This window comes from Anabrus simplex, chromosome 6 (genome assembly GCF_040414725.1).
Source record: "Anabrus simplex isolate iqAnaSimp1 chromosome 6, ASM4041472v1, whole genome shotgun sequence".
Taxonomy (NCBI): Eukaryota; Metazoa; Arthropoda; class Insecta; order Orthoptera; family Tettigoniidae; genus Anabrus; species Anabrus simplex.
Genome location: NC_090270.1, coordinates 169,489,473 through 169,512,278, shown reverse-complemented (window position 1 = coordinate 169,512,278; position 22,806 = coordinate 169,489,473). Strand labels below are relative to the sequence as shown.

General features: G+C 37.7%; 1 protein-coding gene across 3 annotated transcripts in view; it reads right to left on the bottom strand.

The window, feature by feature from the left end:
* Positions 1–22,806, bottom strand: part of Hel89B (histone acetyltransferase 1) — a 570,925-nt gene that overhangs the window by 17,869 nt on the left and 530,250 nt on the right. For all 3 annotated transcript variants that reach the window (XM_067150030.2, XM_067150029.2, XM_067150032.2), the window contains exons 33-34: positions 16,069–16,205; positions 9,778–9,859 (exon numbers count right to left, since the gene is read on the bottom strand). In XM_067150030.2, the coding sequence (XP_067006131.2) occupies positions 9,778–9,859; positions 16,069–16,205 (219 nt within the window). The remainder of the gene's footprint in view (positions 1–9,777; positions 9,860–16,068; positions 16,206–22,806) is intronic.

The window sequence follows — 22,806 nt, the reverse complement described above, 5'->3', positions numbered from 1 at the left end:
TCCTGTAGCCCAGTAGGGACTTGGTCCTCCATGGGCACTAATAACTTGTTCCATGTGCGATGGCATCGACGTGTATAAGGCGCGACTGGCGTCCTGGGGTATAGTCATCCATGCTGCATTCACCTGGTTCCACAGTTCATCTTTGGTGGTTGGCATTGGGTTACAGCGCCGCACCCATTGTTTCACCATATCCCACACATTTTCATTTGGCGACAAGTCCGGTGATCGGGTGGGCCAGGGCAACAGTCTGACATCCTGTGACAACAAGAAGGTACGTGTTCTTGTAGCAACGTGTGGTCGCGCATTGTCCTGCTGAAATATGGTGTCTGGGGTGTTGTGTAGAAAGGGTATGGCTGAGGGTTGCAGGATGTCATCCACGTAGGTCCAACTGGTCACAGTGCTCTGGACACGCACCAACTGTGATTTGTGGTTGTACCCAATAGCACCCCACACCATAAGGCCTTGAGTTGGCGCTGCATGTCTTGTGCGAATGCAGTCAATGTGATGCCTCTCCCCTTGTCTTGTAGCGAACCAAAATGCGGCCTTTATTCATCCAGAAACACTATCTGCTGTCATTCTTGTCCCCAGTGACGTCGTTCCATACACCATTGCAGTCTAGCATGTTTATGCACATTAGTCAAAGGTAGGCGGAGAAGTGGACAACGTGCTGGTAATCTAGACCGTTATAAATGGCAATGGACTGTCACTCGTGATAGTGTACGATGTGTTACACTGTTCCACTGTTGCGCCAGAGCCGAGGAGGACCCATATCTGCCCTGCGATGCCATTCCGATGAGGTGTCGATCTTCTCGGGGGGGAGGGGGGTCTGGGTGGTGAGATCAGACCCATTCAGGAAAGAAAATCTGGACTTGATTAATATTGTGTTTTGGTAAAACATGTGCAGTACAAAATTTTTGAGACAGGCAGTCATCCGCATCTTGTTACTGGCAACTTACTGTAATTCTCCAACTATGTTAAACCTTGTGTTTTACAAATTTACTTAAATATCTTGATTATTATCTTTGTTTTACCTGATTTAGTATTGTTTGTTAATTTTAATATATCTGAGCTAAAGGGTGATTATCGTAAACCTTTTCTTCCCCATAAAGTCATACCTTCCCGCGGACCTCAATAGGGTCCCCAACGCGTTCCACCGTCCTTTCCGTAGTTGTCGTCTGTTAGGCCTGTAAGTTATGATTACCTTGCGTATGGTTTGATAAGTTAACCGTCTTATTTCCAAAGCCTAGATGTGAAACACCGCTACATTGATATTTTCCTATTTATTATTATTATTATTATTATTATTATTATTATTAAGTATCCATGCTCACTGCCTAATTCATGTTTTCCTAATTCATTTAATATTATTATTATTATTATTATTATTATTATTATTATTATTATTGTTGTACTGGGAGGTACACCTCAACACCGCTCATTCAAAATAAGCGCCTTAATGAACTCCTCTATTGACCAAAAGGTGAAACAGATACTATATGAACTTTAATCAGAAGATGTCACTACTGAAATATTAAGTAAATGTGTTATTGTGAAGTTTCCTAAACTGATTGAATTTCTCCTGATTTTGTTTTGCTATACATCAAGAAGTTTGGACATTTTTCCACAGATGTCACTACCAACAAACTATGATCATGCACTCTGGTTTAAGGTGGAAGAACTTATAACTTAAAGAAGTTTCATATTTCTAGATTTTCCATAACTGAATCTATGTTCATTTATTTTTGGGTTGGTAATACTTCTTTTTCTTTCCGCCAGTTTTGAATCTGGCCAATCACTAATTTTTGTAATTAATTTTCAACCAATCCCGCATTTCTTGTTCACTTTGAATTTGCCAATAAAAATTGAGAGGGTGTGGCCGGATTAGTCCTGAATTCTCTCGAACCTTCCCTGAAGGTATATAAACTACGGCTTTTCTGGCTGTCTTTCTAAGTATGTGTTTTAAGGCAGGAGGCGGGGTGCCTCTTTCTTCGGCCGGCAGAACATCTACAAGGTAATGGTCACGTAAATTCTTTCTTTATCCGAGGGGAAGGTCCGAATCTTTAACTATGTAATAAACCGTTCTAAAATGTAAATATTCTTTCGTCTAATGTAAATTTCATAAAGTCTTTAACTGTAAATCGGGGATAGAGAGTGAATTACCCTCTCGAGTTTCCCTTAATCTTGGTTTGAGGTGACTACGATTTAGTACCTGTTTTGTAATGTATTAAAGTAATTTCCATGAGAGCCACCTCAGTAGTCTGGGACTAGCCCCTGTTTCATCGGCCCAGAGCCCTGTAGGTTTTAATAGCTCATTATCTGGAGCGCTGTGTTCGCCTCCCTTCTGTTTGTGTTCGGGCCATTTATTTATCCTGTTCTTTTTTCGCAAAGGCCCTGTAGGGTGGGTACTAGATACCCCTGTATAAAACTATTTCAATTTGTAAGTTGTGCCTTGTGAGGCCAGAGATTGTAAGACTTTGACGTTGCCTTCAGTAGGATGGAAGAAACTGAGAGCCTGTTAGCTCTTTTCAAAGTTTTGTAATAGTAAAGAGTGCCTCTGGAAGGCTAGATATTGTAATTTAGGGAGCAAGTGCTCTTGATTTAGGGGATTTCTGCCCTTGACTAAATTGTTCCTCATGTTGAATTGAAATTTTGTAAAGTTGAGCTCGTAGTTCAGAAACTGTAAATCAAGGGCTTGAAGCCCAAACTTGTTAAATTCCCTACTCTTGGGGTGTTCCACCCTTATTTGCTTTTGTACCTTACAAGTTGTTATGTTCACTAAGTGAAAATTTGTTAAGTTGTTGTTTTTTGAAGACATCTAACCTTCAGTTCAAGTTTTAAATTAATTTTGATATTGTAGATAGACCCATACACCCCGGCACCTTCCTTAACCTCTTTCTGCTCCACGGGTAACCCCGCAACAATTATTATTTATATTATGAAATTGTTTTGGTGTAGACGCCCACAAGGTGCTACAACTTTCGAGTTTAGTAGCTAAGTCCGTATCAACGCTGAACCACAAGAAAATAGGTGAACAGAATTTAATGAAAATTGATACGTAAAGTCGGGGAATAAGGCACTACACTCTAGGCTATAAATAATATTATTCATGGTGGATGAAATTATATTTTAGGGGACGGTGCCTAAAATTTAATTTTTAAATACCTATGTTATTGGTCCTATCGAAAGGTACTACATAGCAAAAGTTATAAAGAATATAATTTCGAATCATTTATGTCTTACATAGTTTTACCGTATCAACTATGCGTCTGACTCGTTGGCTGAATGGTCAGCGTACTGGCATTCGGTTCAGAGGGTCCCGGGTTCGATTCCCGGCCGGGTCAGGGATTTTAACCTTAATTGGTTAATTCCAATGGCATGGGGGCTGGGTATATGTGTTGTCTTCATCATCATCCTCATCACGACACGCAGGTCGCCTATGGGTGACAAATAGAAAGACCTGCACCTGGCGAGCCGAACCCGCTCTGGGATATCCCGGCACAAGAAGCCATACGACATTTCATTTTATGATAATAGAATTGATGAATTTAAACTTTTGTTACTTAGTCCACATCAACGTTGAGCATAGCTAACATGGAAATGATGCTCAATTTTGTGAAATGGCGATGGTTTTGTCATGATTGTCTTAAGGTGTTAAATCATGTGGTAATCAGTCCAAATCGACAAGGACAATTGGGAACATGCATCATTTTCAAAAATATTTTTTTTGAAAAGTACACCAATGAAATAGTACGTAAACGTATTACATTGTGGTATGTTGCCTTGTTTTCTACCATTTAAAAAATATTTAATAGTGCCTTTCCGCAAGGCGAGTGAAACGGCCTCTGACGTAAGCGGCGCGCTGTGACGTCATGATCCAGTACCGCATGGAGCTCTACCAGCCGTTGTGCATCAGCCGTTGCTAAAAGCCGATTGTTTATTATTCATGATCGCGAATAACTTCGAAATGACAGAAGAAAGGTTCAAAACAGCACAGTCAGACAATCTACCATGTGTAGATGTCATCATTCTTGAAAAATGTGACTTTTGTCGCCGCAGAAATTCGTGGATAACAAGCAAGTTTGTAAGTGGCGTCTTTTATATACGTGCAATGTACTGTAACCCATAGTATTAGGATAACAACGAACCTGGATAGATATCACATCACTTTCAACATTTCCTTCTAGACTGATTCCCCTATTAAAGAATAACATTACATTTTCGGGCTTTCAGCATTAGTAAAGTAAGAAATCGGATTTCAGCACTAACATAAACATATAGGTAGCATTATAGTACTAGTCCGCTTCCGGAGGCCCGGTTTCGATTCCCGGCTCTGCCATGAAAGTTGAAAACAAATAGTACGAGGGCTGGAACGGGGTCTACAGAGCCTCGGGAGGTCAACTGAGTAGAAAGGTTTCGAATCCCACCTCAGCCATCCTCGAAGTGGTTTTTCGTATTTTCCTACTTCTCCTCCAGGCACCTAAGGCCACGGCCGTTTCCTTCCCTCTTCCTTGTCTATCCCTTCCGATCCTCCCATCCTCCAACAAGGTCCCTGTTGAGCATAACAGGTGAGGCCGCCTGGGCGAGGTAATGGCCCTCCTCACCAGTTTCATCACCATACTCAAAGTCTCACGTTCCAGGACACTGCCCTTGAAGTGGTAGAGGTGAAATCCCTCGCTGAGTCCGAGAGAAAACCACCCTGAAAGATAAACTAATTAAGAAAGAAAGAAAGAAAGAAAGAAAGAAGGAAAGAAAGATCATAGTACTATAGGGCTATAATCTATCATTACTAAAAAAATATATATTTATGGTTGGGACAACTGGCCTACCCACTTCCGGGGCCCATGAAAGAGAATTAAATATCTTTGTGGAGGGAAAAAGTTAAACTTGATAAAGATAAATATGACTTCATCTAGTTTTCACAAGTCGGGCTGAGTGGTTCTGACTGTTGAGGTGCTGGCCTTCTGACCCCAACTTGGCAGGTTCGATCCTGGTTCAGTCCGGTGGTAGTTGAAGGTGCTCAAATACGTCGGCCTCGTGTCGGTAGATTTACTGGCACGTAAAAGAACTCCTGCAGCACTAAATTCCTGCACATCGGCGTCTCCGAAAATCGTAGAAGTAGTTAGCGGGGCGTGAAGCCAATAACATTAATTACATTTGGCTTTTAACAAGCTGAGCATATCAGGAAAGAAAAGTGTCCTGGTGACATTTTAGTCGCTCAATACAGGAATGTCTTTGGGTGCCGTGACTTTTACTTTTTTTTTTGCTGTTTGCTTTACGTCACACCGTCACATATAGGTCTTATGGCGACGATAGGACAGGAAAGGCCTAGGAATGGGAACAAAGCGGCCATGGCCTTAGGTACAGCCTCAGCATTTGCCTGGTGTGAAGATGGGAAACCAAGGAAAACCATCTTCAGGGCTGCCAGCAGTGGGGTTCAAAACCCACTATCTCCCGGATGCGAGCTCACAGCCGCGCGCTCCTAACCGCACGGCCAACTCGCGCGGTATTTTTACCCTTCGGTTTATTGACTTGGCTTGTATAACCTAAAACTTAGGCTAAGTTGGATATTTTAAACACCTACATCACTATTTTCACCTGTGTGCAATTATGTTATTTATTTCATTAATATTATGATAATTATTATAATTGAGCATTGTTAACTTATAAGACCCCAACAGACAAGCATTGGTTTTGTATAGAGTTATACATTTGTTAAATTCACGTTGTTTCCTTTCATGATGCACACGCCTATTCTTTGTTACATTATAGAGTATTTAGATATAGCCTAAATTTCTTTACCAATTAAGCTCTTCAATAAAGACATGCATAACTGTCCCATGCCAAGATATACTGGTAGAGTTAGAGCTGTCAAAATGGTTCATAACCCCTTTGATTTATTATCTTGACATGGATCACCCAAAACATAGGTTAGGTTTGGAGAATACTTTAATAATCAGCATTATTTAATGCACTGTTTATTACTTTCATATTCCAAGCTGTAATTGAAGCATTTAAATAAAGCATCATACATTCAAATTTAAAGTTTACCACTAGAACAGCTGACATGGAAAAGTGATTTGAAAATTCAAACAAATTAATCTTACGTTAAAATCTTCAAAAGCGGCTGTGAGCTTGCATCCGGGAGACAGTAGGTTCGAATCCCACTATCGGCAGCCCTGAAGATGGTTTTCCGTGGTTTCCCATTTTCACACCAGGCAAATGCTGGGGCTGTACCTTAATTAAGGCAACGGCCGCTTCCTTTCAACTCCTAGGCCCTTCCTATCCCATCGTCGCCATAAGACCTATCTGTGACGATGCGACGTAAAGCTCCTAGCAAAAAAAAAAATCTTCAAAAAATAAACTGTAGACTTTTCCGATATATCACCAGCATTTCTCCGGCTCGCCAAAATCAATTTCTCCCTAGTTTTAGCGTCTTTGGAACGTTTATAAACAATTTGTTTGGAATGGTATGCGATGTGCTATTGCATATCGGAACTCTACACCATTTATAAGTTTTCTGCCTCACTGTCTGCGCAGGATTCATTTTAAGTCTTTTTTTTTTTTTTTGCTAGGGGCTTTACGTCGCGCCGACACAGATAGGTCTTATGGCGACGATGGGATAGGAAAGGCCTAGGAGTTGGAAGGAAGCGGCCGTGGCCTTAATTAAGGTACAGCCCCAGCATTTGCCTGGTGTGAAAATGGGAAAACACGGAAAACCATTTTCAGGGCTGCCGATAGTGGGATTCGAACCTACTATCTCCCAGATGCAAGCTCACAGCCGCGCGCCTCTACGCGCACGGCGAACTAGCCCGGTCATTTTAAGTCTAAAATATACCACTCAGATTATTATCCAATGTATAGACCTCGAATTTAACCATACCAGACACTAATGTAAAGTAGAAATACGTGAAGTGTATCCTGCTTCTCATAGCACACTATGTGTTATTTCGTCTGCTAATTCAGTCAACCTGTACGATGACGTCAGACCAATGAGATCGCATACTTGCGTGACGTGACATTTTCGTAGATTTTTATCATGTTTGGAGTTATTATTTGTACATTCTGATCACATTTTTGAATTCTGCATGAAATTTTGAATCAGATTAGCATATTTTTAATTAAAACCCTGGATCATGCATGTTCCCTATTGTGAAGATGATTATAAAAAATGAGAAGAAAGAATGACTGCTTGAAGAATAAGATGAGAGAGAGTCATGAAAGCAGCAAGGACTCCCTTTACATTTGATGTCACAATATCAAAGAGTTGGAGGAAAATTAAATGTGAATGGCTACTATATCGAAAGCTCATAAAACTGATCAACTATAACATTACATTGAACAAGTTGTGATGTGATTAGTCTTTTCTGCTGCCACTCATCTCCGATAGATGGGATTACTGTTGTGACTCGAGTAAAACAGCATGCCTGAATATTGGTGGAAAGAAGCCGGGGAGTTAGAAAACTTTGCACATGCTATATGACTGTCCCGTCAACAATGGGTAATACAACTAGTGTGAATATAAAAACTGTATTTCAATCAATTGTTATTCATAAAACTTTTATATTAATATTTTAAGGTCATCGTGGGTAGTGTATCAGAGGTGCACAGAAGGCAGCGTAAACAAAGTCCTCAAAAGTTTTGCTACATTTGTGGAATTTCTGTGTTCGATTACAAGGTGCATCAAATAGATTCATTTGTCAAGAAACTTTATTTTTCTTACTTACAACTGAAAGTTAGAAATCTACACAAATATTTCGCACCTCATATTGCATGCAATACTGTACCTGTGTCGAGGGACTTCATTACTGGTATAGGGCAAATGAAACGCAATGCTACTTGCCATACCCATGCAATTGCGAGAGCAGAACAATAATTATAATGACTGTTCCTTTTGTATTACCAATGTTGTTGATTACAAAAAGAAAATCAAAGACAAAATTAAATATAAAAAAATTTAAAAATATTATTCACTTGTACAGTATATTGTACGGATGTCTGAAATCTTGTTAGCCTATTCGGCCCATTCTTCATGGATCTGACTTACCAACACCTACTCCACCCGGTAACTTGAGGGATTTTTTTTGCTAAGTCAACTGAAAGCAGTTCCTTGCAATCAGACACTGAAGAAATGGATCTTGAGCCAAATCAATATACACATTAACAAACAAATTTACATAATCCAAACTGAATGATTTGACAAGGGATTTAGAGTTAACCACAGAAAAGAGTGAATTACTTTGCTTAACACTATAAGAAAAGGATATGTTGGCATTCAGGGTTACATTTTCCTTGTACAAAAATCATGAGAAATAATTTTGAAAATATTATAAACAAGAAGATCAACTTGTATTGTGTACGGATGTTCGAAACCTTCTGCATCAATTCGGAGGGAAAGAATATGATCCTAGCAACTGGCATCCTTTTATTGACTCTTCAAACAGATTTTAACTTTTTTTAACAATTTGCTTTACATCACACCGACATAGATAGGTCTTATGGCGATGATAGGAAAGGAAAGAACAAGAAGCAGGAAGGAAGCGACCGGGGTCTTAATTAAGGTACAGCCCCAGCATTTGCCTGGTGTGAAAATGGGCAACTACGGAAAACCATCTTCACGGCTGCCAACAACGGGGTTCAAGCTCACAGCTGTGCGCCCCTAACCGCACGGCCAACTCGCCTCATCTTCTTCCAAAAGAAGTCTTCAGGATGTTTGGCTTCGTAACAGCAACCTTCTGGCTTCCATACCCACTCCACAAAGCTGTTACACAATATTTCCCTGTTTTCTATGTGAATGGGATAGCAGGGTACAGAATTAACATTGGGATACTGTACATTGGTCTGAAAGGGAGCAACTTCAACCAGGATCCAAAAATGTCTTTGATGAAAGTCTTGCTGACCATGAAAACATTTTACTTCCACCTTTGCACATCAGATTGGGAATGATGAAACAGTATGTTAAATCATTAGATGAAAATAGGCCATGCATTAAATATTTACGGACAAAATTTTCCATATTATCAGGTGCAAAAATCAAAGAAGGGGTATTTGATGGACCACAGATTCGTAAACTGATGGACAAAAATTTCACACAAATGACAATCAAAATTGACAAAGATGCATGGAATGCATTCAAGGAAGAAGTGACAAAATTCCTTGGCAGCATCATGGACCCTCTATACAGAGGAATTGTAAGAAACATGTTGGACTAGTTTAACCAATTCAGTTGTAATCTGAGCCTAAAGCTTCATTTCTTAGCGTCACATTTGGACTACTTCCCTCTAAATTTAGGAGCTGTAAGTGAAGAGCAAGGTGAAAGGTTCCACCAGGATCTCAAAGATTCAGAATGGCGCTGCCAGGGATGTTGAGATGTAAATGTGATGGCCGATTACTGTTTGTCAATTAGATATGACGACCCTTCCCGAGAGCACTCACAAACTCAAAAAACACGCAAAGTCTACAGGAAATGTGAGTAAGCTTTCAATTTGTGTATTATTTACTTTGCTTGATCATTTGTTTAGTTTGTATCTTTTATCTCTCTACTATGCATGCATAACTCAATCAATACTAGTATAAATTTTTTTACATAATGACAAAATCACTTTTTGAACAACTGCCATATAAATAGACATGATACAGCAAAACAAAATTGATTTTTGAACTAAGTGTTATGAAAATTATAAAACCTACCTACTTTAGTTGGTACTACAAAAAAATTATTATTTTCTCTCATTAGCTCACATCTGAACATACTCTACGATAAATGTACTACCTACTCACCTGATCAGTACCCATGGTTTCCATACTAGCATTTTCACTGCTTATAACCGTGTTTGCTGTCTTCAGTTTAAACTTCTGCAATCTAATTAAAACAAATACACAATTATTGGAAACTATCAAAGTGTGTCTTGAGGCAATGAGAAACATCATTAAACAAAAATGCCTACTGTACACTACATGCAAAGTGTTCAGTCCATCAAATTGTTAATAGTTCATAACTAAAAACAGATAGTACACATCGGCTTTAGCCAATCATTTTAATAAACTGAAGCAAAGAAAAGAATGCTGTAACACACTCCAGGAAGAGAAACAAAAGATTTTTACCCTTCCTACAGGCAATACATGAGAATCTCAATTATCCACAGTGTTTTATAAATCTAGCTGCCCAGGCCGGCCTAGAATGGGAGCAGTTATGAATTTAAGGCGTTAGGCTACTTTTAACTGAGGATTTCCTAGTATATGACATTAGTTGTTTTTCCTCCAGTAGTGAAAACAAGAATATTTTGTTTTGATGAAACAAGCAAACAAGTTATGTAAAGCTGTCCATGGGAAAACATTCTCCACTGAGATCAACTCCAGCCATGCTAATTATCTGATCCTGTGATTTGTTTATTGTCATGCCACAGCAGACTCATTTTAAATTAAAAGGCAAATCTGAAGGAATCAAAGAGATTCTCAGTATTAAGACAGTTTCTCCTGTGCCACAGCCAGTTAAAACAGTAGCTAAAACTGAACAGTTTTTCAAAGTTTTCACTGCCAATCGCATCCCACTGTATAACTTTGGTGGGTGTATATAATGTAACAATATAATAAGCACCCTTGCTTTCAAAATCAGCTTGTGAGGTGGTAAGCCAGAAGGACATAAATAATTTTGAAATTCTGTAGAGTAATGAACAGCATCTTCACTATCGACGGCTGTGTCTACTGAGTAATATACTTGCGCCTGGGCAGTGAATTTGGAGAACATATTGCTCTTTCTTTAAAGCATGAAAGCGACTCGTTAGATAGGTCATGTATTTAAGAATAAATGCTATCAATTAATTCTTGAATGTTGCTTACTGAAATACATTTTAAATTGTAACCTTATAATAGTAATAATAATAATAATAATAATAATAATAATAATAATAATAATAATAATAATAATAATAATAATAATAATAATAATAATAATAATTATTATTATTATTATTTGCTACCACTGTGCAAACACATCGTTACACAGAAACACATTTTGACGTAAGGAGTAATAATAATAAATTGCACGAAGTAAAAATCATAACAAACAGGTTAACAAACACGAAGGCTAAGAAAGGATAGTGTGGAAGGCGGCTGGGAACCATATCCAGGCGGTGGAAGGTATTGGCATTGCTGAAGAAGCGAACTGATTATATCAGCCACGCATTTCTGCCAACTGTGGGCATCGCTAGTGTTCACGGATTCTGCTTCTCCGCACACTGCCTATTACGTGATGTTGTGGCGTTCCTTAAAACGCCGCATACAAAATAATTAAGATTTTACTCAAACTTAGCAAATATGAAGCACACTGTAGGCACACCGAAGTGTGTGGAAGTACAGAAAGCTACCGCAGCACGTTCCAGAAGTCATGTTCTATCATGACACGGATAAATTTTGAATTTGAATTACTCTGTAAAATACTTTTTTTTAAATACAAAGGCAGTTTTGAATTAAAAGTCTGTATTTTGGTGATGGGACCAAAATTGTTCTTTGAATTATGAATTATCTGCATTTTGAATTAAACAATTTAAATAATATGCAAAAACGTACCTTATGCTTCAAGGAACGAGAGCTTCTTCGAAACAGATGGGATTTTGAATGAACCAATTTCGAATTATCAAGGTTCTACTGTATTGCATCAAAATCGCCCATTAGCACTATCTATCCTTGCTGCTGATCCTTACCGATGTCACTTAATGCTTCAAAGACTTGTCAACTTCATCCTCATCAGCACCCTCACATGGTGAATACACCGAGACAATTCTCGTCCTAATTCCTCCAACTGCCCAATCGGCCCAAATCATTTGCTCATTTACACGCCTAACAAACTATGCTACATGCAATAGTATTCCTGATGAACAGTCCTACCCCACACTCTGCCCTTACCTTTTTAAACACTCATCAAGTACACTTTATAATCTCCTATTTCTTCCTTGTTATCTCTCCTTACCTGAATATGATTAACTCCTAACACATTCAGATGCATCCTCTTTGCTGACTCAACAAGTTCTAGTTTCTTTCTTCCGTAAATCCAATTAATACTGATAGCTCCCCACTGAACTCCATTTTGTTCGCCAAGTTGTTTCCAAGGAATCCCTCACCTGTTAAATGGGAGAGGGACTCCAATACTCCCACAGGTCTGAGGACTGCTTAAAACATTCCGAGCGTGCTCGGTGACAATTATGTGATGCAGGAACTACCCGTACTTTATAGTCCCAGTGAGGATCTTTTCTCTACAACATTAGGGACCACCTGTGGATTGTACAGTCCTAGTTGCCTGAGAACAATGAGGGCCAAGATGTCCACTCCCATTCAATAGCAACTGGTATAAACAAATAAACAAACTTAGCCAGAGATGCCACGCAAGAGAGATTTGGTTTACTGTGACATCTAGCAAGCCTAGAGTAAAACAGAATGTCAAAACTTGATGAGCAACAGCCAGATGGCATCAAATTAAAATGCTTACACATAGTAGCTGAGGCCATATGATTACTATTGTGTATGAAAACTTTTACATGCCAACATCGTATGACACGGAGTGTCGAATGGACTTTATTCCGCCCTTCAAAAATTCGACTACCTGCGCCGGGTTTGACCCTGCTATCATGGGATCTGGAGGTCAACACTCTACCACTGATCCACAGAGGGAGCTACAAACTTTTGGTTCAGATTGGTTCAGATGGAGCAAATATGAATAAGAAAGTCCACAGACTTTTCAATGAAGATTTAATTAATGAGATATCACGGATTTGTTGATATCCATAAGTAAAGAATCAGACTGTGTCACAGTCTACTTCATACAAAAAGATGGCCTGACTTTTATGTTGTTCAACAATCAAAGTACAATTGTGCACCATATATCTTCTGCGGAACTTTTTATGCGCTTCATGGAAATATTTCAAAGAGATGAAACTTTAATTCATATCCTGTACCCTCAGGTACAAGATTTGTCAGAAAAACTGGCTGGACATGTTTGCAAGTCTATTTCTTTTGGTAACTTTGATCTAAATGTGTTACTGCATATGATTCAAAAAAATATGTTGCTCCTGAAAGATATTGCTGCTTCACAGAAATTTAAAAAGAACTTTCACATTGTCTGGAAAAAAAATTCTTGGTTTTCATGAACAGTGCTAAAGAGATTTTTGATTGGAAAAGCAATGAAAGACTGTGATTTGATTACAGCTCTGAGATGTTTAAATCCCAACTACCCACTTACTAGGTCACTCAGTTGTTGGCCATGGTTCACGAACTAGGACATGACTACAGTAAGTTTGTCCCATCTCCATCTGCAACATCTTCCATTCGTCAACGAGCACATCCTCTTTTATAGGGCCGATGACCTAGATGTTAGGCCCCCTTTAAACATCATCATCATCATCATCATCATCATCATCTAAGTAGCTCTCTGGCGACTGAAACTATATCTCAATAGCTTTGTTGGTTTTTCACAAGAGGAAGAATTGATAGCTATTATTGGGATGAAATTAAAGAAAAATAATGTAGCAGGCCAAAAACAATACTATAAGGAATTGGCAGCCTGGAGGCTGCAATGTCTTTATTACATGCAAATAATAACTGTATTTCCCTGTTTTACTGTTTTCTTTCAGTAATGTACCAAATTTATTTCTTGACATAGCTTCTTAAGTAAAAGTAGAAAAAAGCGTTTCTTATTATACTTTTGTTCCTCAAGCATCAGTACTTCAGTTAATAACAAACTGTAATATAATACTCATATTTATTATAAAAAATGAATAGGCCATATCCCATCCATGACCAGAAACAAATGAAACTTGGCCTAAAACATCAAATGAAATAGCTACTATTCTTTATCATTTGGTAATTTACATCATGTGTATACTTGTACTTACACATTCATTTTTTTCTGGTCTCCACTGGCCAATTTTGGGTTGGGGATTACTATAGATATATTTATTTATCACAATTTTTTATGCAGAAACATGTGAACAGAAAACATTCAAGCATTCAACACTCCTTACAGTAACCCACACCACAAACCAGCTTTCAATCTTAATAACAAATTTTGTTTTACAAGTTAAATTTCTCCAATTAATTTTAAGTGTTTTTATATATACAATATGTAGTGATTACTTGGATTTGATTATTTGGACTCGGAAGACGGCGATGAATTGTATATGTAATGTATTTATTCATTTGGTCTTTTTGTATTTTGGGATTGTTTGATTTTATTATGGCTTTAAGATTGGTTCTTTATCATGTAAAGTAAGATGTATTAGGAAACACCAATTCCTGTTGTGTACACGTGCCAGATTGGCATGGATATGTCCGGATATTGCATCAGTTTCGTAATTTCTCAAGGCTTCCCAAGTGTTCTTGGTCAGCATTAATTTCTGCACTCCTATTGGAGAAAATAAAAGTAAATGTGATTTGTAGGTGAAGGAAAAAGATCGGATGCTCATTGGCCGTTGTAAGATTTCCTAATTTTCGGAGAGAAGCGCTATCGCTAGAGCCTTGCTCTGCCAAGGCGTCTTTTCTGTTTGACCAGTGAAGGGAAAGGTTGCCTTCAAGGGTATGGGTCTTCTTGGCCCCGCCATCCGATAAGCACTTTGTTTTTCACCTTTCAGGTATTTAGTTACAAATGTAGTGTTTCGTTTAATTTATTTTACCGGAGCTTACCCGTATTTTCCTTCAGCTTCCAAATTTAATTAAAATGACTTAGCATTTTCAGTAAGTCACGCCACATTTGTAAAGAGACAGTTCCCATTTTGTTGTTTTCATAAATTATGTTCAACGCCTTTCGATGTAATTATAAACTATTAATTTCCCCTTGGGGCTGTCTATTAGTTCTGCATCATCCTAGATGTATACACCTTTAAAAAAGGCACCCTACCTCAGAAGTGTTTTTGAGGAGGCTGGCCGCTAAAAGTGCAATGCATTAGGGTAATTATCTTAAATATATTTTCCGTATTTTCTATGAATAACCTTCTAAGGACATGTTACCAAAATTTTATTCCTTCTGACAGTTTTATGTAATTTAAACGTTACGCCATTTGTGAAATTTTCCGAAATCAAGTTATATTAAGTAAAATCACTGAATTTGAACCTTCTGGGTAATCATTGTAATTGTTGTTTAATTTTTTTACCGATTTTAAAAGGTGTAATTTTGTGGATCATTTGAGCTTTCATTTCATTTTAATTTTAAGTAAAGGTATATTAATTTTAAATCATCACTGACTTCGCTTCTTCAGCAATGCCAATACCTTCCACACCTGGATATGGTTCCCAGCCACCTTCCACACTATCCTTTCTTAGCCGTCATGTTCATTAACCTGTTTGTTATGATTTTATTTTCGTGCAACTTATTATCATTCCTCCTTGCGTCAAAATGTATTTCTGTGTAATGCTGTGTTTGCAAAGTGGTAGCAAATATTATTATTATTATTATTATTAATAATAATAATAATAATAATAATAATATTATTATTATTATTATCATTACTATAAACTATTACTTGTAACCTTATTTAAGGGGTTACACAATATAAATATGTATCAAAATTTCAGATAATTAAAATCATGGACAATTATGAAATAAGTAACAGTTTGTTCTACCTCTTGACTGTATGCTCATTTTCATGGTTTTCAATGGAGATTCACCACTGGATGCTTCAGGATCTCTGGATATCAGCACTGAATAGTTGTGCAGTGAAAACTTTTATTACGTTGTTATTCATGTAACTATGATTATTTCAGCTTAACACAGGACTCAGCATCTTCAGATTTCAAATAAGGTAGATAGAAAAGTCAAGAAAAGGTAAGTTCATTTATAATTTGAATACTGTTAGCTGTAACTTGCGTACATCAAGCTTATAATTAGGATTTGAAATCTCACCAAGCCCTTACTGGCTGTTTAATGCACCATTAACTTTGCAAGCTTCACAAGCAAACACTTCTCCTAATCATTCAACAGGATCTCCAACAGTATGTGTTGTGATGAAATAACAGTAACAACATGCCAAAAAGAAAAGAAAGATTATCAGAGTAAAAAGCAAAAAATATATCCAAGATGCTTACCCCATGATCTTCTCCTCCAAGGTTCCTCGAGTGATAAGTCGGTACACGTTAACAACCTTTTTCTGACCTATTCGATGAGCTCGATCCATGGCTTGCAAGTCTTTCATGGGATTCCAGTCATGTTCAACAAATATCACCTAAAATAAATGAGAATGTTTAATGCAAATGCATCATTGCAAATATACTCTATCCTTCAGAGACCTCAAGACAACACTTATGTTAGTATTACCTCACAGAGTTTACAATCTTTGAAAATGAAAAGTCATATCTATAAATCAACAGTGAAGGACTTCAAAGGAAAGGTGCACCTAAAGTTTTTTGAAATTGATGTTAATTATGGTATAGGAGTAAGGGGGATAACACCAAGATTTTTGGTTAATTTCTATGCATAGTCTTGATCTTCTTAAGATATTCAATAAGCAACTGATATCAATACACCTAAAGGATTCAACCTATTCTTAAAGAACCATACCTTAAAACAAGCATCATTCAAGATCTTCCAGTAAGTTTATTACTTGTTGCAGTGTAGACTTTCAATTATGCTCAAACAGCGAGACACCTTCTGCAGTAGCTTTAAGCCAAAGAATGTGGTTCTGCACAGTTGTTGCCCAGGTGTTAGCATTTATGTTGGTGCTATTCATACTCTTCTTAAGCTGGTCTTCATAACATTTCAAATGAGCACCTTGAGGCTTTTTTTGCTATAGGCTTTACGTCGCACTGACACAGATATGTCTTATGGCGACGATGGGACAGGAAAGGGCTAGGACTGGGAAGGAAGCGTCCATGGCCTTAATTAAGGTACAACCCCAGCATTTGCCTGGTGTGAAAATGGGAAACCATGGAAAACCATCTTCAGGGCTGCCGACAGTGGGGTTCGAACCTACTATCTCCCGAATACTGGATACTGGCCGCACTTAAGCGACTGCAGCTATCGAGCTCGGTTTGAGGCCTTTTGCCATGACCAATCTTACCATAGAGAAGTTGTTTAAGCAGTCTGTCATCATTCATACGCTGGATGTGACCAACCCATCCAAGCCGATGAATAATGATGCTGTTTATATGCGCCTTGTCAAGAACTGCCACATTGCTTATGTAGTCTTCCCATTTGATGTTTATGATGAATCTAAGCTTCTGCTGATGGAAGTGTTCCAGTTTCTTTATGTCACGAGGTAAAGTGTCCAGGTTTCACATTCATACAATTGCAGGATTTTTTTTTTCCTAATTCCTTCACCAGAGGGCTAGGCCTAACTGGAAAACATCATTCATAAACATTTTCTCGCTTGGAGAGCATGGTGAAAGCAACACAAAACAAACAAAAACCAAAGTGCTGCAGCCCCAACGGTCTTTGGTCATGTGTGGTCAGCGAGACTAATTCTTTTAGCCGTTATTCTTGGATTTTTAGCTGCTAGGAGAGACCCCTTGTTTTTGTGAACGGGTTCTCTTACCCCACCCATCCTATTTCCTGGATGTTGTCTATTGCACAATTTGTGAATGTTTTACAGTTGTAACCAATCACAAATTTCAGTCATTTTATTATTATTTTATTTTGATTTTTTAATTTCTTCTTTTTGTCAGCCCAAAAATGTTTCATCCTTTCTGAACGTAATTTTCTTTCTGCTCCTGGAATCACTCTTCCTATTCTCTGCTTGTTGATTTTTGTCTGTAGTCCAGTGTGTTTATCTTTCAATATTTTTAGTGTATTGGTTTTATATTTTAAATCTATTGTAATAGGCAACTCTCTCATGTCTTCTTTAAGTTCTGTGATCCATTTCAGTCAATTTACTATATTATTTTCCCTACAAATCTTAACCCTTTAACCGCCAATGTCCGATTGAGCGGACGTTCGAGGTTCAGTCTAAAAATGCAAACGTCAAATTGATCAGACGTTCCGGAGAAAAATATTTTCCAAGTTATTTGCTCGTTTTAATAATGTATAATACATGTTTTGGACTAGTACCAGATTAAATAAGACTATATACAAAAAGTTTTAAAGTTAGTAGCACCTTATAGAAGCTGATGTTTTGTTGTAGTAGTTGGCAGAAGTACGTCTGCTGCCAGCTGCTAGCACTAGCTAGTAAAGTATTGGAAAAAAGTGACATTTCACATTTTTGGAAGAATGATAATCAACTTGTACATTTCGTGTAAAGATAATCCAGACAAGCCCCTATCAAGACTTGACTTCACAATTTCATTAGCTGAGGAACTTGCTGCTGAGTGGCTTGGTGACCAAGAAGCAATTCAACTCCCGTGAGCGGGCAACGAACCCTTTACTCTTTACAAAAAAAGGAATGCAACTGTTCCCTATGCAGCGAGATTAGTACTAGTCAAGGCGGTAAAAGGTAAAGGACCAGGTCATAAACATGTACAAATATTAGTAAAAAGTTTCTTGTATCATATTTTAAAGGCAAAAAGTGAATTTTTGAGTGTTCAGTTTGTGTGAAATAGACATCAGTAATAATTTTTTACTTAAAACAAACCAGGAACTGCAGCCATTTGCATATAATGTAAGATTAGAAAATTTAACGTTAATGAAATAATAATAATGATAATAATAATAATAATAATAATAATAATAATAATGTGAGTGCAATATTATACATAAAGCTTTATATTTCATATGTGGCATAGGAAACACCACCTCTCTAAAATAATGCAGTTTTTTATTATTAAAATATTTTTATTAATGTTTTCTGATCATGATATAAATTTTTTCAAAGAAAGAAAATATTTATTTGAATTATCACTTCAAAAAGTAAAAATTTATAAAATAAAGGCACATTAATTTACATCAATAAAATGCCTGAAGCATTACCTTCACAACAAAAAAATGCCCATCCAATTTACATAAATTGAACAGAAGTTACTTCGAATAATTTACTGCAAGGTAAAAAGTGCACATTAGGCCTTGGGGGTATAGGACATGGACACCACGTATGAAGCTGGCGGTCAAAGGGTTAAGTTGTTCTTTGTTTGTTGTTGTGAAGTTGTACGTATTCCAGCATTTTTTTTCCAGATTTTGGACAAATTTTTCAATACCGCAGGACATCATCCACCAAAAGGTCATGTAGAACAATCAATATTTGATATCAATGTACCAATTATAGATATCTTGCAGTTTGAGATATTGAAATTAGTTGAGGAACTTGCTGCTATTCTGTATCTTTCTGAGTGGCTTGGTTATCTAGTGGTTATCTAGTGATTTTATGCATGTGTCATTTAAACCTTTTAGTGCCAGGAGCCCGTCCGTATTGTATGTTCAGACTTGATCGGAATTCTTTAAACAGTAATTTATTTCAAAAATTTAATTTCACCGATTACAGATATTGAAGTATTCAAGTTCTTTAGGCCTTTTCAATTGTGAAATTACCAGTGTTTTGCACCAGTGTGGCAGAGGACTTGTCAGTCAGTTATTTATTTTTGCAAGTACAGTACAGTATGTATGTACATATATATATATAGATTTGGGTGTAACTTAGAACATCATGCTGTTTGAGTCATCAGTCCACACACTGGTTTGATGCAACTCTCCATGCCAGTCTATCCTCTGCTAACCTTTTCATTTCTACGTAACTACTTTATCCTACATCTGCTCAAATCTGCTCGTCATATTCATACCTTGGTCTACCCCTACTGTTCTTGCCACCTACACTTCCTTCAAAAACCAACTGAACAAGTCCTGGGTGTCTTAAGATGTGTCCTATCATTCTATCTCTTCTTCTAGTCAATTTTTTTTTTTTTTTGCTATTTGCTTTACCTCGCACCGACACAGATATGTCTTATGGCGGTGATGGGACAGGAAAGGCCTAGGAAGTGGAAGGAAGCGGCTGTGGCCTTAATTAAGGTACAGCCCCGGCATTTGCCTGGTGTGAAAATGGGAAACCACGGAAAACCATCTTCAGGGCTGCCGACAGTGGGGCTCGAACCCACTTACTAGGTCACTCAGCTGTTGCCCATGGTTCACAAACTAGGACATGACTACAGTAAGCTTGTCCGGTCTCCATCTGCAACATCTTCCATTCATCAACGAGCACATCCTCATTTATAGGGCTAATGACCTAGAAGTTAGGCCCCTTTAATAACAAGTATCATAATCATCTAGGTAGTTCTCTGGCGACTGAAACTATATTTCGATAGCTCTATTGGTTTTTCACAATAGGAAGAATCGATAGTAATTCTATCTATCCATCTCACCTCCAGCATTCTTCTGTAATACCACATTTCAAACGCTTCTATTCTCTATCTTTCTGAGCTAGTTATCGTCCATGTTTCACTTCCATACAATGCCATGCTCCAGATGAAAGTCTTCAGAAACATCTTTCCAATTCCTATATCAATTTTCAAAGTGAGCAAATGTCTTTTCTTAAGAAAGCTCTTCTTTGCTTGTGCTAGTCTGCATTTTATGTCAACCTTACTTCTGACAGTGTTAGTTATTTTACTACCCAAGTAACAATGTTCATCTACTTCCTTTAAGACTTAATTTCCTAATCTAACATTACCTGCCTTCATTCAACTGCACTCCATTACTTTTGTTTTGGACTTATTTATGTTCATTTTATACTCCTTACCCAAGACTCCGTCCATACCATTCAGCAACTTCGAGATCTTCTGCTGTCTCAGATAAAATAACAATATCATCGGCAAATGTCAGGGTTGCGATTTCTTCTCCTTGGATTATGCTTCCCTTTCCAAACTCCTCTTTGATTTCCTTTACTGCCTGTTCTATATAAACATTGAAAACGAGGGAGGACAAACTGCATCCTTGCCTCTTTATTTCTGGATTGCTGCTTCTTTTTCAAAGACCTCGATTCTTATAATTGCATCATAGATTATAATATTCATGATCTGTGTTGATTTCCCGATTTCAAGCTTTTGTGTACAGTGTTATGTAGTGTTGATTAGGTGGATTCCTAATAAAAGTCCTTTTCTACTTAAATCTTATCACTGCAGACTGATTTGTATACAGATTTAGATAACTCTTCATTCTTGGTACCTGATCCTGATCAACTTCAGAATCTCAAATAGCTGGGTCTAATCAACATTACTGAATGCCTTTTCTAGATCCATGAATGCCATGTACGTAGGCATGTCCTTCTTAATTCGATCCTCTAAGATCAGACGTAAAGTCAGGATTGCTTTACGTGTTCCTACATTTCTTCTGAAGCCAAATTGATCTTCTCCCAACTCAGCTTCAACTTGTCTTTCCATTCTTCTGTAAATAATATGTGTTAAAATTTTGCAGGCATGAGGTGCTGAACAATTGGTGAGGTGGTTTTCACACTTGTCAGTACTGGCTTTCTTGGGAATAGGTATAACAACATTCTGCCAAAAATTGGATGACACTTCCCCCGTCTCATACATCTTACACACTTCTAAGAAGGCAGTCTGTAATTCAGAGGGAATGTCATAAATTCCAGGTGCCTTGTTCCTATTTAGGTCTCTCACAGCTCTATCGAATTCTGACCTCAAACTTGGGTCTCCCATTTCATCAGCATCAACAGCCTCTTATTGTCCCAGAACCATATCATCTATGTCATTACTTCAATACAACTGTTGGATATGTTCCTGTCATCCTTCTACTTTGCTTTCATTTCCCAGAAGTAATTTTCCATCCAAGCTCTTAATATTCATACACCTAGATTTCCTCTCTCTATAGGTTTCCTTGATTTTAATTTATGCAGTTTCTACCTTTCGTAGGACCATACATCCTTTAACATCCTTGCACTTCTCCTTCAGCCATTCTTCCGTAACTATCTTGCACTTTTTATCCACTTCAATCTTTAATAACCTGTATTCTTTTCTGCCCTCTTCATTTCCTACAATTTTGCATTTTTTTCGTTCATCAATCAGGTCTTGTTTCTCCTGAGTTATCCATTGGTTCTTAGTTGATTTTTCCTTCCTTCGTAAAATTTCTTCAGCAGTCCTACTGACCTCTCATTCTTCAAGACTGTCCATTCTTCCTCTATTGCTTTTCCTTCAGCCCTTTCTTTTAGTCCTTGTGCAACATGTTCCTTGAAACAATCCCTCACACTCTTGTCTTTGAACTTGTCTACTGTAGATCCCATTTTCTTGCATTCCTTCCTTTCTTCAATTTCTTGCAACTTCAAATGGCATTTCATGACCAACAAGTTGTGGTCAAAATCCACGCCTGCTCCTGGGAAAATTTTCTATCCAACACCTGGTTTCTGAATCTCTGCCTAATCCTAATGAAGTCTATTTGATACCTTCCAGTATCTCCAGGTCTCATCCACACATACAGGCTTTGTTTGTGGTGTTTGAACCAAATATTAGCAAGAACTAAATTATGATCAGAATTCAACTAGCTGATTTCCTCTTTTATTCTTTTGTCCCAATCCTAATTCTCCTGCTGTATTACCTTCTCTTCCGTGGCTTACCACTGCATGCCAGTCTCCCACCACACTGTATTAAATCTCCTATCTCTTAATATATTATTTTGATATCATCATCATCATCATCATCACATACCTACCAACTTTCAAAAAGAGAAATCCGGAAGATCCTTAAACGGAATTTTTTTAACAACACGCACATGTGTAACAGTCTTGAGACATAATAATAATAATAATAATCGTATGGTCTCAGCTACCGTGTGCAGACATTTCGATTTGATGCCATCTGGCTGTCTGCTCGTCAATTTCAACGTTCCGTTTTACTCTAGGCCCGCTAGATGGCAGACAGAGTAAACCGGATCTCTCTTGGGCGTCTATGGCTGAGATTTAA